General features: G+C 42.5%; 1 protein-coding gene across 3 annotated transcripts in view; it reads left to right on the top strand.

The window, feature by feature from the left end:
- Positions 1 to 15,836, top strand: part of FAM185A (family with sequence similarity 185 member A) — a 75,263-nt gene extending 59,427 nt beyond the window's left edge. For 2 of the 3 annotated variants that reach the window (XM_030885290.2, XM_004702788.2), the window contains one exon: positions 14,593 to 15,836. In XM_030885290.2, the coding sequence (XP_030741150.1) occupies positions 14,593 to 14,705 (113 nt within the window). In that variant the 3' untranslated portion in view covers positions 14,706 to 15,836. Of the gene's footprint in view, positions 1 to 4,638; positions 4,812 to 14,592 lie in introns of all 3 variants that reach the window. The other variant, XR_006679963.1, reaches the window with a different exon arrangement.
- The last annotated feature ends 520 nt before the right edge of the window (positions 15,837 to 16,356 follow it).

The raw sequence follows: 16,356 nt of genomic DNA, 5'->3' as shown, positions 1-16,356 counted from the left end.
TCTTCTTGGGGGACATAAAATTATTTTCATTGATACTTCATAACTGTCATTTTGCTACTGTTAGGAATCAGGTGACCCCTGTGAAAGTGTCGTTCGACCCCCAAAGTGGCTGTGACCCACAGGTTGAGACCGGCTGCTCTAAAATAAGGCTGAGCAAGAAGCGTATTACCTGTTCCGACAGACCTACAAATTCTTACAGACATAGGAACAGGTCCAGTTTGTCACATTTGCCAAAGACTGCCTGTATTACCAAAAGTATAATGAAGATGGAAATTATATTTGTACTTTCCACTGTCTTATAAACAAGTTCTTAGCTATGTATAAAAATTGGATGGAAACTTTAGCATATCCAATGTGATCAGAATCAACTTGTCAAATTAGATGGAAGTTCTACTAAAAATCAAGTACTTATGCTCATCAAAAGGCTTTACCAAAAGAGTAAAAAGAGATCTCACAGACTGGGGAAATCTCTTTGGCAACAGCATATCTGCTAAGGATTGAGCTCTAAACTGTGGAGAAGATTTCAACAACAAAAGTCAAAACAATGCAGTTGAAAATGGGCACAGGACATGAACACATGTTCATCAGAGGCAGTCAGCTGGCCGGCAAACACGTGCAAAGGTGCTTGTGATGACCGACCGTTGTTGTGATGGCAAGGTGCCATCCAGTTGGTTCAGCCCACACCGGCCCGTGTACGACAGCGCAAACACTGCCTGGTCCTGCGCCATCCTCACAATTGTGATGTTGAGTCCCTGCTGCGGCCACTGTGTCAGTCCGTTTCATTGAGGGCCTTCCTCTGTTTCACTAATGCTCTGCATTAGCAAGCATCAAGCATCACGTTCTCATCCAGAGATTGGTCTCTTGATTGCACGTACAAAGTCTATGAGACAAAGTCCTGCCAAACTCACTTCTAAGGAACATTCTAGCTGTTCTTCCAACACAGATTTGTTCATTTTCCTGGCAGTTGATAGTCTGTTTAATATTCTTTGCCAGCACTATGATTCAAATGTATCGATTCTCTGATGTGTCCGGGAAAAATGTACGGTGATGATGTGTAAAGACTGTAGTGAGTCATAGAGGATGAGAAGGGAGAGAGAATAAAATGAAGCAGTCGGACAGATTTTATGGTAGCATGCTCACCTCAGTTTCTCGTGATGGATTACGCGGAACAATGCATTGGAGAACTGGGAGCAGTGAGAGTGAGTATTATTTTGGGATATTTACAATTAAGCTTAAGATATACATATTCAGTAGTTACATACGTCACAAGGTGGGTAGTATCTTCATTAAGGGTCCCTGAGCTCACAGATGAGGGAAACTAGTACCTGCATTGGGGGAAGGTAGAAGGGGGGATGGGTGTCACAGCAGGAAGAGAGAACAAAAGGTTAATGTCTGCTTTTATAGGGAGATATAACCAACCAGGTGCTCACTTTAAGGCAACATAGTTATTAAGGGGAGAATCTGTGGGAATGATTTTTAATGCAGGATAATTTCCTGGACCGTACCTCTAACTTACAAAGTTGAGGCTTTCCTACCGTGGAATACCAACTTTCCAGAATCCCTCTGTAATAAGTTAGGGAATATTGTCCTCGTCATATTTCCCTCAGTGTTATTTTCCCACTCTGATGTTCCTTAGTCATTGTTCAGCTTTCGTGTGCATGTAAGACAATTGAAAATGCATGGCTTAGGTCAGGTACACCATAGCCCACAAAGTAACATCTTTGCTTCTTAATACTTTGAGGAGATCTTCTGCAGCAGACTCTCCCAATGCAGTATCTGTGTCTATAGAATATGTATATGCGCCTTTGTGGGTGCTGCATATATATCCATATATAGCAAACCGCACAGAGGGCAGAATAATGGCAACTTCTTAGACATATCCAAACAACTCACAAGATTGATTTACTCAGTCGAAAGGCATGGGCTCCAGGCTCCAGGGACAAGGTATTCCATGGGCACAGTACAGTTAACAAAGATAACGTTCTACGTCCCACGTTAGTGAGAAGCATCTGTGGTTACGACCTCTACTCACAGGGAACAGAAGAATGGAGACCATCAAAGACTCCAAAAGCCAATCCATGAGACTAATAGCCCACATGAACCTCAGCTTCCACTACCAACCATTCTGTCTAGGGCCAGAATAATAACTCAAAATCCAAACACCCTGCCATCAAGTTCTACCCTGTAGGACAGGATAGAACTGCCGTTGTGGGTTTCTAAGACTATACCTCTAGACACAAGTAGAAAGTCTCATCTTTATCCCACCGTGCAGCGGACAGTTTCTAGCTGCTGACTTTAGAGTTAGCAGTCCAACATGGTTGCAGCCTGCCCCACAGAGACACAATAGAAGGTACCGAATAGAACGGTAGGAAAATATAGACAAACCCCAACTTTCTGAAATACGGCTAACCATACTGGACTGTTAGAGAGTACAGTAAACCCTGAGTCTATCGCCGAGGTCAGCTTTCAGTCAAGTAATAGATTAGCTTGTAACATAAGCAGTTTTGTCTGTGAGTGATGCACTCCCTTAAACTGTGAATTACATGAGACCCAATGTTACATTTACTCAAATAAGCGAACGTAAGGAGGCAAGAAGGGGAAAGGAAGAACTAGATCAATGGAAAGGGAACAAATAGACTAGAAATGGTGAGACTGCTAACACATCGTAACATCGGAACCAGAGGCATGGAGCAATGCGTATAGATTGTAAAAGGTGTACCGAATTTGCTGTGTGAAAGTTGGCCTTGTTGTTAGGTGCCATTGAGTAGCTCCAACCATAGCAACGCTCGGCCAACAGAAGGAAACACTGGTCCCGTGCCCGAGCCCATTGATGCAGCCCCTGTGTCAGTCCATCTCCTTGAGGGCCTTTCCCCCTTCACTGCCCCTCTGCTTTAGAAACTATAAAATAGTATTTTAAAGGAAAAAAAGAGACTATCTTTAAAACGCAAAAACGTATTGTCAGCTGCTGTCGTGAATAAGGAAGTGATAAGGAAGTAACAGCGTTATCTTTTCCGGGTTCTGGTTATCTGAAACAGTATAAATGTAAGTGCGTTGAAGAGTGGTCAAATTATTTTACATATTAAAATGTTTATGTTAGAATTTAAAGCTTTTTGTCATATTTTCATTTGTTTATTCATAGACCTATGCCTTCCTGAAATTTAGATTTTGTTAAATTTCTGTTCTCATAGTTGCCAGCTATCAGTTGTAGGCGTGTAACTTCCATGTCAGTTTGTATGGACTGGCCTCTTCATTAAGCTCTTTACCATTTCTATTTCACTAAACCTGTAAGACTCCAAACTAAATATACTTAAAAAACAATCTCTATTCCATTTCCCCTAGCCTAGCTCCTTTCCTCCTGTCTTCTTTATTTTTCTTTATTCACTCTGCCACCCATTCAACAAATATTCAATGAGCCAGACACTGTGAACATTAGGAGGGCAAATACAAATCAAGTATTGGCCATCTGCTTTCTAAAGAGCGTACCTATAGTGAAGAAAGACCAAAATCAGTGAGTGCAGTACCGTGCTCTGAGAACAAGGAAGGACTTCGTCACAATCGGACTGCTGTTGTCGAGTCACACAGCACCGAGGCCACAGCTGACCCTCTGGCTTCCCGATTGTTGTGAGGCAGGGGTCAGACGTGCCTCCACGGCCCATCCCTCTTTACCTATTCTGACCTCTACTGTTCCTCCCACAGCGCCCCACTTCTTCACCGGGTTCAATGTTTCAACGAATTAGCCTTCAGCAAATCTTGGTTGAAAAACAAAAGTCAATCAATAGCATAGTGATTAGCATAGATCAACAAAAGAATAAAATAGACGAATAAAAGCATAAATGCCACGAGAAACAAGCACACTTACCTCATGGGTTTTTATGAAGATCCTTGGACTATTTCATTATTTTGGGGTGCTGTCTCATGAACTCTGACCCCTGTTTCCCAAACCAGAAAGGAGCAAATTGAAGAATGAAGAGTTTATTTCATGCTCACAGCTCAACAAGGTAGGTTCTGATCAGCAGAGCCCTTTTGTCGGATCACACATGATATACTATGTTGTTAGACGCAGCTGTATCTGATGTGGGACCAGATCCATCAGAGTAATGCAAACCTCAGGCGCAGACAGTCTTTCACTTTTATTCTTAAATTGTTTGGCATGTCTGAGGACATAGGCTTTCTGTATGAAGTGGATGAAATAGCTTAAGAATCATAGGAAATCATACCAGATTGCTCTCTGCACCACCCTCCCCCCCTCCCCAACACACACACACACACACACACACACACACACACACACACACACACACACACACACTGGAGGTTTCCATCTGAAGCCCGGTTTTTGGCAATAATAACCAGTTTTGTATATGAGTGGTTATATTACAGGCAGCTGAGCTCAGCTCCTCTGGCGTCCTCCCAGAGCCCATGAGACGGAGACAGAAATACCCTCATAGCTGAGGCCTGGATTGTGTCTAGCCTGGTTTCTGAGTCCTTTCTGTTGGAAACCATGCCAGTGAGATTTAGTCCCTCTGTCCGAGGCTTCCCGCAGGGTTTGAGCTGTCAGCCCTATAATTTTATTTCCCACCCCACAGGCTCCTTTGCAGTTGCTGTCACTGCTAAGTCTCAGATTTCTCATTCTTATAGTGATTTACAAGTACTGTGCTGTTCTGGAGTCAAAAGAAAGCTGGGACACACTCTGACTGAGACATTTACCTGCTAAAAAACACAGTGTCTGTTCTTTCTTGGAGCGCCGTCTCTCATCCTTACGAGAGCCATGGTTCTAGGTCAGCAGGCTCAACCAGTGGTGAATGCCTTAGGTAAGCGAGTTCTCATAAGCAGACTTCTCGGCTAGCTTTTGGACTTCACTTATCACCTTCGAAAGGGAACTTGGTGTGGCATATCAGACCATTCTCCAAACCCAAAACCAAGCCAGTGCAATGTCTTTTTTTCCTGAAAATCTTCAAGGTGGAGGGTGTTGTGAGCAGAATGACTGCTGTTTCTCATTGTCTGCAGAGTGGGCAAGCAAGCACTACTGGGTTCACTTCATTTTAGACAAACTGGAGAGAGGAAGTATGTCAAAACTTAATCCACGTGGGATCAAAAGACACCGCCGAGTCAGGAGAGAGTTCTTGACTCGTATAATGGCAGCATGATTCGCAGTGGAAAACTGGGCCAGGGGTTGGAAACAAGGTTGACATAGGACAAAGCCCACGTGGAATGCCACTTTCGAAGTCCGGAGTCAGAGTGTGCTCTCTAAAGGGGCACGTTTTTGGTCTTTTAATCACTAGCTCTCAGAAATTCTTCAGAGCACACCACAGTTTTGGTTTTGTCCAAGTGTAGTGCCCCTGTACATGTCAGTCTGACACTCAGGACCACGCGGCAGAAATTCAGTAACACAGGGAGGAGTGCTTGATGGTTTGTGGCTGTTTGTAAAACTGCTTTGATAAGAAATTCATTTTAAAATTGCTTTCCGATCATTTTTTGCTTTTATAATATTTTCGTCTCCCCATCATTTTGCTCAGGTGTCTTGAATCAGACAGCCATTCGGTTTGTTAGTTTATAGAAAAGAAGCAAGGCTAGATTTTATGTCCAGTTATCTAGAGTAGAGGTCTGTACACTCTTTCTGTCAATGGCCAGCTTAGCCTCTGCTGTACATGCTTCTTCGTTTTGTGCTCAACAAAGCTTTTAAAATATAAACTTCACTTTTTAGCTCTCACGCCATACAGAAATAGGCTCAGGCTAGTTTGACCTGAGTTCAAAGAACAGGCCCCCGTGTTAGAACAGCGCAAATTATATTTATGATGCCAGATGTTGTTTGGGGGAGGGGTCGCACGCTTACCCTGAATGAACGCTCACTAGTAGTCAAGAAAACCGCACACGTAAGTGTTTAAATAATTTGATACTTTAAGAAGCAGTGCGATGATAGAAGATGACAGAATGGCAAATAAAAATGCAAAAAGATGTCCACCATTACTAGGCGCTGGTGTTAGGCGTCGTGCAGTCTGCCCTGGCTCAGCACCACATCTCAACAGAAGGAAGCACTGTGTGTTCCTCACGATTGCTCTTCTGTTCACCATTAACCAGCCTCCTGCAGTGTCTCCCTCTTTTTTTGCTGGCCCTTCACTTGTCCATGGACTGGCTTGCCCTCATCACATGTCCAGAGTATGTGAGACAAAGTCTCACTGTCTCCCATTCTAATTAGCATTCTGGCTGTACATCTTCCAAACATTATTCTTCACCAATCCTGTAATTCAAATGTGACAATTCTTCTGTGAAATTCCTTATTCATCGTCCAATGTTCATATGCCCAGGGAGTGATTGAAAAGATCATGGCTTGAGTCTTAAGGAAATGCAAATTAAAACCAAGATTAACTGAGTACATGCCAATTTTATAAAAGCCAAACTCGCTACTCCTGAGTAATTCCAACCCATAGCGACCCTGTAAGACAGGGTAGACCCGCTCTTGTGGGTTTCCGAGACACTGTTGATGAAGGTAGAAGTCCGTCTACCTCCTGCAGATCGGCTGGTGGGTCCACTTGCTGACCTTGTGGTTAGCAGCCCAACGTGTAACGCACTGTGCCACTAGGCTCGAGCCATAACTATTAGAATGGCTAAATGAAAACGCACCGCTGTTACTCAGGAATGCTGAGGATGTGGAAAACTACATCTGCCTTATAGTGCTACTGGGAATGTAGTATGATACAGCTATTCTAGAATTCAGTCTGGCAGCTTATTAAAAAATAAATGTCAGTAGGGAGTTTCTTTGTTGTTACCAAAGTCTCATGTATCTTGATTATAATGTTGCTTATACAAATGTGCATGAGTAGTAAAATGCCATGAACTTGTACAAAAAGACGTAGGAAAAAATGAACGCATGCAAAAGTGTCCATATGAGTAAGCTCTTCAGCCTAACTAGTTGCACCATGCCAAACTGTTCCCAGCGTTGATAATGAATTATAGTTAGGACTTCGCTGTACTGTTTTTGTATACTTTATTTCAAAATAAAAAGTTTAAGCAAAAATGGAAGACAGATAGGAAGAGTGAAAGAAAGAGTGAAGACTTCCCATAAGATAGAATAAAACGACCAGATTTACTGCTCCCCTGAAACAAGAATGGTAAAAGGACAAAATGCATGAGGAGTGAGGGGACTGTTTTCCAGATGGGACATCAGGTAATGAATCGCAGCCATCACTGAGAGATGAGGAACACACGGGGTACAATGAGGTGAAATTCCTTGGTATGTCTCTTCCATCCATAGCCTTTATAATCCTGCCAATGACTAGGTGGGAACATGAAAATGGGGTGGATGGGACTGACCTGAGAAGACTGGCCAGTTTTGCCATTCCACTGGGCGTCAAGTGAGCCATCCCCGAAGCAGGAACAAGAATTAGTTAAGACCACCAAGAAAGAGGAGCCATAGAGTGGAGAGCAGTGTGTGGAGAAGCAGCTGTGGCTGCAGAAGTCACAGCACTGAAACCATGAGACAGAGGTGGGCTCCCCGTCTCCCGGAGAAAGTAAAGCTGAGCACCTTCAGGTTGGAGGCTGGCTGGCTTCTAGGGTGGGGTGCCTGCCGGGCATTCATCAGCACTGAAGGAGCTTTGCAGCACTTGGCAGACCAAGGCAGTGGCCAAGGGACTGGGAGAGGTGTGCTCGCTGGCGTGGCTAGGAAGACGCCGTGTGAACAAAACCTTAACATTTCTGGTCCTGATTTTGACCTTTTACCTTCCTAATAAACCCCATAATCATGGGTGTTGTCTGTGAGTCCTGTGTAATCATGGAACCCAGCAGAGAAGTAGAGTCCTGTGAAAGGGCTAGTTGGTGTTAGAATGAGGTCAGGAAGGTTGGAGGGTAGAGGTATGTCTGACCTCCCAGGAAGTGGCCTTGGGCTGGTATGGAGTTGTATTTTTCTTCCCCGTAAGGAAGCTGGATCTCCACGCTATTTCTTTTCAAGATGAGCTCCATTCTTCTGTACTGCTTTGAGAAACAGTCCAGGCTGGAGTATAGGGAGGGAGAACCGAGTATGCTTCCTGAATTGAGCCCAAGCTGAACAACCGAAGAGCTCACAGCAGCTGTAGCTCACGGGGACAGTAAAGCGGAGTATTCTTACAGGTCCGTACTAATGCCTGTTTCATCCACCAAACTGGAAACGCTCCTCACTCAAGATTTGGGGAAGAGCATTTAGTAGTGGGAAATAATCAGCACTAAACTGAACATTGTTTAGAACTGCCTGACATAACAAAACAAGACATGAAAAGCTCAAACTATTTCCGAAAAAGCTACCCATGAACAAACTTGAAAAGATTTATTAGTAACAAAACAATATATGAAACTTTACAAGGTAAAGTCCACAGTATCTTCCATCTCCAGCCAAAAGTGATCAGACTGCAAAGTGGCAAGAAGCCATGACCTACAATGAAGAGAATAATCATTCAAAACCAACTCCGAGCTGACACAGAGGTTAGAGTTGGCAAAGGGGTACAAGAAAATTTTTATAATTGCATGCCACAAATTCAAAAATATTATGGTACATAAAATATCTTAAAAGACCAAAATTTTGGGCAATGAATGTACAAATGCACTTTACACAATTGATGTGTGTATGGATTGTGATAAGAGTTGTATGAGCCCCTAATAAAATTATTAATAAAAAACCCGGACCAAAAAAAAAAAAAGACCAAAATTTCTAGAAATGAAAATGATAGTATCTGAGATGAACAAATATATAGTAGGAGCGACTAAACATTGCAGAAGAAATGATAGCACAAGAATCTCCAAGATTATTTGGGGGCAAAACTGATTAATTATACTGTTGTTCAATTCCTAAATTTTTAAAATTATTTCAGGTCACGATAGAAAACCTAATAGATGGCACCATTAAAACTAGCTCAAAATTAGATTCTTATCAATTAAGATGTGACTGAGATGTTTAGACTGTGCTTTTGTTGAGGGAAGGGTAGATAGTTAAAGAATGTTGGCAAAATTGAAATGCTTGGTTTGGGGATTGTGTATGATGGTAGAGGTTTTGTTTGTAAAATGAATATTTAAAAAAATAAAATCTCAGAAAATTTGTTGTTATGCAATTTCGTAAGTACTGGATTTAATTTCCCAGTCATCTGTTAAACTTTTTAAGGGTACTGACTTGTCCTTTTGATTTTCTGTATCTTTTCCAAAGTACTGGTCAAGATGATTTCCATAGTAGGAGCAGTGTTTATAATGTAAAGGAATTCCTCTCCCTCATCCAGCTCCCTCTTGTGCCCTGACACTTATGCACTGCAGTTTATTCTCCTGCTGATAAGGCAGGATCTGAATTATCCACCCCCCTACCCAATGTAAATAAACAAAGCCATCTGGGAAACCCATGGGGGCAGGTCTACCCTTCCTCTAGGGCTGCTAGGAGTTGGGATCAACTCCATGGCAGAGTTGGGCTCACTGTAGCCAGGAAGCTTTTTAATCCTATTTTTAAACACAATGGTCAAAGTGTGAAAATTATTCCTTGGAGCCTTATCTTTGTCCATAGCAAAGGCTAATGCAATCGATTATGCACATTTTGAGTTAAAAAAGAACTCGAAGCTTCATGTGTTTGATTTAGACAGGTTTAGAGAGCAAATGTCAGTTGAAAGCAGGTCCGAGGACACGGCCTGGCCTTCCATGTCTCGGAAGTTGCTGTTAGTTGGGGCCATCACAGCGGCCTGTGAACAACAGGAGGAAGCACCATCCTTCCGACTGTTGATATGCACGACCCTGCTCTTGCAGCACTGTGTCAATCCACCCCGGCAAGGGGCTTCCTCTTTGCCACTGCCCGGCTGCTTTACGGAGCATGCTGTTCTTTTCAGGGACTGGTCTCTGATCGCAAGTCTAGCGCCCGTGAGCTGAAGTCTCCATCCTTGCTTCTAGTCATTCTGGTTGTACCGCTTCTAGGACAGGTCAGCTTGTTCTTCTGGCAGTCCCAGGTACTTCCAATCTCTCTGCCAGCACTGTAATGCAAATGCTTCGATTCTTCTCTGATCTAGGCCACTCCTTTTCCCATTCCTTAGTCAAAGAAACCTTATCTGATTGTTCACTGGCAGAGAAAAACATATAAGGAACGTGGCAGTGGAAACTAAAGTTTTAATGTGTTTTGCAAGTTTTGTAGGAAGGATTCATAAACTACCAATTAGAAGCGTCTCCACTGATTCAGGCCAAGGTAGGTGAAAAGCTTTCAGTAAATTCCTTATTGGCAAGGCAGCGAAAGCTCTGTTCAGCCAACCAGATGGAGCACAGTTGCTGCAACAATGGGCTCTAACCTGGCGACAGTTGCGAGCGTGGCGCAGAGCTAGGCAGGGCTTTATTCTGTCGTCCACAGGGCCGTAGGGGTGGGAACGGACAGGACAGCACCTAATGGCGACAGCAGAAACGGAGCTGTGTAAACTGTCTTGCCCCTTGAGTTTGTCTCTAAGAAAATGGGACAGAAAGCATCCGTGGAGAGTAGAAGATCTCAGATATTCAGGAAAGCTTTGCACTGTTAGTACTTTGTTATTGGTGCTAAGTGAAAAATAAAATAAAGATGGCATTTCCTATGAGGCTGCGATCGAAATAAAGCGGAATAAAAAGACAGGGTAACTGTATGACCGCGCTGTTTCTGAGGGCAGTGGTTTGTTTTAATCAGGTGTTCATGTAAATGTGAAGTTCTTGCTCTAGTCTTGTTAGATAGATGGATCTGCCTGGTATCAGTTTTGCTCAGTTTACAGCAACCTTTGAAAAGTGAACATCAGTTTCAAAGGTTCACTTTGAGGCATGCTGTTGTTTGGTGCACCAGCTTGACTCAGCTCTCATCTGGAGTCACACCACGGAAAAGATGCCACTGTCATCTCATTACATACGTTTTATACCCATGTCCACATCCTTAAATGAATAGCATGAAACAGTGAAAACAACATTATTATTATGTCAGAGTCAATTCTAGTTTTGAAAAAACTGGGGGGGAAAATCTAGGGGGGCAAAAGGCCACAATTCGAGTGTTCAAAGATTTTCTCATAGTTATCCAGTGCTCTCTAACGGTAATGCACAAGTGGAGACTCTTGGGAATCTCTGCTCATCTGCCATCCAGTGCGTGCCTCCATTTAGGGCAGCGAGGAGCCACCCCGCAGGTTTCTGAGGCTGTCAATGTGGGCGAGGGTGCCCCTCAGCTTTTGGTTAGCAGTCGGAAGCTTAACCAGGGGTTCCCTTCCGTTAGTGCACAGAGTGTATTTTATGCCAGTTGTACTTCAACGTATATTTTCAATCTAATTTCTACTGTGAAAAAACTCACATGGTCCTTACAAAGATATTAAGCACTCAGTCCTTAAATTGATCTTTAAGAGGGTTTATTTAGAAAAGAGGTACATTCAGAGGCAGGACGACAGCAGCCCACCCCAGTGAGAGCTGATTATTCCAAGTAAAGAACCACTAAAAAGACAGAGTCCAAGTACAAAGGAAGTGAAATATAGTTATTTGATAGGCTAGTCTTTGCTCAAGATCACAAATAAGATCGGTTAGGATCTTTTGCATGTAGAGACTTCGCGTTTCTGATTTCAGGAACAAACTACAGAGGTTTTCAGTCACACTCACCGGTCCTTCAAGCGGAACCCTAAAACCATCCCTAGTGGGTTTCAAAACAGTTATCTCAGGAATTTGTAAAACATGTCTTACACCATGACCTCATGTCCACCAAAGAGCTTGTTATTAATCAAAAACCCTTTACAGTGGCTGGGAATTGTAGATAAGGCCAGCTCCGTAGTCCGTGGAGCCAGTTCTCTGTAGGACAGCCTTGGCCTGAAGAAGTCGTCTTTGAACCCACTTTCTTAGAGGGTGTCCAGTGAATGGTGGCCCAAGACTAACTTTATTTACTCTTTCAGTTCTCCTTGCTTTCCTAGGACATTTGTCAGTCCTTCTTATGACATGCATGACCCTGCTCGAAACTCACCTTATGAAGTGATCACTGAATACAGGAGCCTGTGGTGTAATGGGTCCGTGGTGGGCTGCAGTTTGTGTGGTCGGCAATTTGAAACCAACAGCATCTCCTCAGTAGAAAGACTGGGCTTCTACTCCTGTAAACAGTTACAATCTTGGAAACCCACACGGGGTCTCTATGAGTCAGCATTGACTCATTAGCAGTGAGGGTTTTTGTTTTGTTTTGTTAATAGAAAAGTGTGGTGAAACCAGAAGGATGACTGGCTATCAGAAAGAATAGTGACTGAAGCTGTAAAGGCTTGTCTTAAAACAACCAGCCAATCAAGGGTCCATGAGGGAGGGGGGAGCGGGGAGGAGGGGGGAAAATGAGGAGCTGATACCAAGGGCTCAAGTAGAAAACAAATGTTTTGAGAATGACAATGGCAACAAATATACAAATGTGCTTGACACAATGGGTGGATGGACGCATTGTGATGAGTTATACGAGCCCCCAATAAAGTGATTTAAAAAACAAAACAAAACAAGCAGCCATTTAAGCGAGGCATCAACTGTCTACACGAATGAAGCATAGCAGCCTGTGTGATACAAGAATTGTCAATCATTCAAAATGAGGAAACCATATTAGAGCTTTAATTCTGAACACCTGGTTTACACAATCCATTTGCAGGATCTCTATGTGGACTAAGCCTCTGATGAATGCCCTTGGACCGCACTCTGGGGGTGTGAATAGTCTTGCTGTTGGACAGAGAACACTGTAAAGTCGATGATAGCAGAAGGAGTTAGGTTACAATGCAACACCTTATCATTGATCTACCTTTTGACCCATGTTAAAGTTGTTTCCATTTTTAAGGTTTTTCTTTGTTTTTAATTGATGTCTTTCTGTTTTTTCTTGTTGTTTGCTTCCTGTTTGTGTTTTGCATGGTTTTCTGTATAGGAAATCCGGTATAGGTATATCTGTGGAAACAGTAACTGGATCAATGGCGTCTTGAGGGGATGGCAGAGGAAAACCAAAAGCCAAACTGCCATCGAGTCTATGCTGACTCATAGCAACCCTCTAGGACAGGGTAGACCTGCCCCTGTGAGTTTCCGGGACTGTAGCTCTTAATGGGAATAGAAAACTGCATCTTTCTCCCTCAGAGAAGCTGGTAGTTTCGAACTGCTGACCTTTCAATTAGCAGCCCACATGCCACCAGGGCTCCTTATGACATGGGACCATGGCAGGGAAGCTAACAACAATGAGTCCAAGAAGAAAGCGTTCTGAAATTGGTTATCGTGATGATTACACAACTTCTTAAATGATTGAATTGTATGTTATGTGGATTATACACCAATAAAATGATTTTTAAAAAGGAAAAGCAAAAACTAAAAAAAGATTCTCTTAGAATGTACCTCACCTTCTGGCTTGACCACAGAGAGAAATTCCTTCTTAGTTTTTATGGCTTTTAATAATTAACATAACCAGATAACAAGAGCTTGTGAACGGTTTGCATTTAGTCTGCAGCTAAGCAAACATGAGCATCTTGGTAGGCAGGCAAGTAAAGACCAATTTAATTCGGCAAAAACAGAGTACAATTCAGTCACTTCGTTGGGTCGGAAAGACTGTCTGCTTTTCTTCTTTACACTTCTGAATCTTGAAGCTGATGCTTGCTGGAATGGTATTGGTTTGGATGGCGGGTACTATGAAAATCGAGTCTCTTCAGGAGTGAGTCAGCCCATCAATGCACTTCCATGGATGAGTGACACTTGATGGGCTAGGCCACTGGTGGATGTCTTGATTTCATTGATTTCACTCATTGTAGTAATGATTTTTGCATTGTGACGCTAACGACTTTGAAGAGGGATTCTTGGGCAAAGTCTTCGACATTTTTAGACGCTGTTTCATGAGTTACTCCAGTTCTAAGATGTTCTTCCGTCTTAGAAACATGTTGTTAGGATCTGCCTAATGACACCATTGTCCAAAGAACAAAAAGTCATATCATTTTGAATGAGGGTGAGTGCAGAGTGGAGACCCAAAGCCCATCTGTAGGCAACTGGGCACCCCCTTAGTTAAGGGTCACGGGGAGGAGACGAACCAGTCAGGGTGCAGGGTAGCAACAATGAACCATACAACTTTCCTCTAGTTCCTAAATGCTTCCTCCCCCCCCACACACTATCATGATCCCAACTCTACCTTACAAATCTGGCTAGACAAGAGGATATACACTGGTACAGAGAGGAACTGGAAACACAGGGAATCCAGGACAGATGACCCCTTCAGGACCAGTGGTGAGAGTGGCAATACCCGGAGGGTGGAGGGAAGGTGGGGTAGAAAGGAGGAACTGATTACAAGGATCTACATAAAACCTCCTCCCTGGGGGATGGACAACAGAAAAGTGGATGGAGGGAGACGTCAGACAGTGTAAGGTATGACAAAATAATATATATATTATCAAGGGTTCATGAGGGAGGGGGGAGTGGGGAGGAAAGGGGGAAAATGAGGAGCTGATATTAAGGGCTCAAGTAGAAAGCAAATGTTTTGAGAATGATGACAACAAATGTACAAATGTGCTTGACACAATGGATGGATGTATGGATTGTGATAAGAATTGTATGAGCCCCCAATAAAATGATTTAAAAAAATATGATACTGTTGTTCATTAATAGATACCTTCATGCAATTTTGTGTTTCAGGGATCCTGAATGAAGTACGCAAACCTGAAAAATGCATTAAGGCTGATGCCCCGAGAGGCACTGTAAGTTTTAGAAGTCAGAGCTGGTTTCAGTCCCTGAAACTGCAGGACTAAAAATGGTTTAAATGGTATTTATAGAATGCAAACAATGAAAACCAGCTGGATTACACAAATGTGAAAAACTGTACATATAAAGGATGAAAACAAATGGAAATGAATACTAGTGAATTGTTTTGCTTTGGAGAGGGTTTGGGGTTGTTTGTTTGTTACCAAAATTTGTGCTGCTATTGTATTTGTTTTTTATTGCTGTATAACAAATTACCACATACTTATCCCCTTAATATAATGCCTGTGTTATCAGGCCACAGCTGTGTAGGCCCAAAGTCACTCCCCACCCCCACCCCCCCAAACTCCCACCTCCTACCCGCTCAGCTGGGCTCTCAGGGTATCTATCACAAGGCTAGAATCAAAGTGTTGACCAAGCTGAGTTCTCCTCTGGAGCCTCTGGGGGTTAAATCCACATCTGAGCTCATTCAAGTTGAGAGAATCCAGTTTCTTCTACTGTAGGATTGATTGAGGTCGTCTCTAGTGTGTCACCCTCTGTTGGCCATCAGTCTCTGGAAAGTTATAAAGGCCACCTGCATCCCTTCTCATGTGTTCCGTCCAACCTCAAGCCAGCAACTGTGCATTGAATTCGTTGCATGCTTTGAGTAGCTGACTCCTGCAACCACCTAGAGAACCCTGTGCTTTTCAAGAGCTGGGCTGATTAGGTCAGGCCCAATCACCATCATCTTCCTTTTGTCAGATCTGAGGAGTGCACCGCATCATCTTCACAGTTCTCGTGACGCTCGGGGATAAATAGGATTATACATAGAAGACCACGGGGCAGTTACCTTAGAACTCTATGTACCAGCTCTCTCCTGGGTGACACGCTTTCTGCTTGGTCCGCCGTAGGGCATCCATGTGAATAACAAAACTGATCATAAATGTGATGTAATTGTTCGTGGGCCACACTCTATTTGTGTAAATAAGACATACATTGTACATCTCTGGGTAGAAGAAATGTTTAAACTATTTTGTAACCTGATGTAAGAAGGTTGCGTGTCCCATTCATAATGGTGTACTGAATAAATTTATGTTACAGGTATGGATTTATGTTATGAAGTAATCTTTATTTCAAACCTTGCTTGTCTCTTCCTGGAACACTCAAATTGCACAACACTAAATAAACCTTTCTTTGGATTACATTTTTAATATTGGTATAAATCATTTTTAAACACCAATTTCTAATAAATCTTTCCAAATGTGATTTATAATAGTCTCATTTTTGTTAATATCTGATTTATTTAGAATTATGTCCATTTATGACTCCTGATGTTTTTTTGGGGGGGAAAGTCACCTTTAGCAAAAGCTCAAATCCCATTTTAATTCATCCATCATGAAACCAGAGTTTGTACAAGGTTAGAATATACACATTAGCATAACCAACATGGTTGCAGTGTGTTAAAATACTAAACAGAGGAAACTGTGATACAATGAGGGAATTATATCTTCTTTGTAAACCTCATGAAATTTTACAACTTTCTTAATCACTAAAAATAAAGTTTATGAAATTAGCCAACAGACAAAAAGATCTTTCATGAACATGATAGCAGTCAACTTCATTAAAATTATTAATGGAATTCTGTAATTTGGAACTATATAGTTAAGTTCCAAATGGAAATGAAAAGTTGCCATATTTTATTCTCGTGGACACAGACCCATG

The sequence above is a fragment of the Echinops telfairi genome, unplaced genomic scaffold (assembly GCF_000313985.2).
Source record: "Echinops telfairi isolate 266 unplaced genomic scaffold, ASM31398v2 ScPeMD7_23;HRSCAF=83, whole genome shotgun sequence".
Taxonomy (NCBI): domain Eukaryota; kingdom Metazoa; phylum Chordata; class Mammalia; order Afrosoricida; family Tenrecidae; genus Echinops; species Echinops telfairi.
This window is presented reverse-complemented; position numbering and strand designations above follow the sequence as displayed.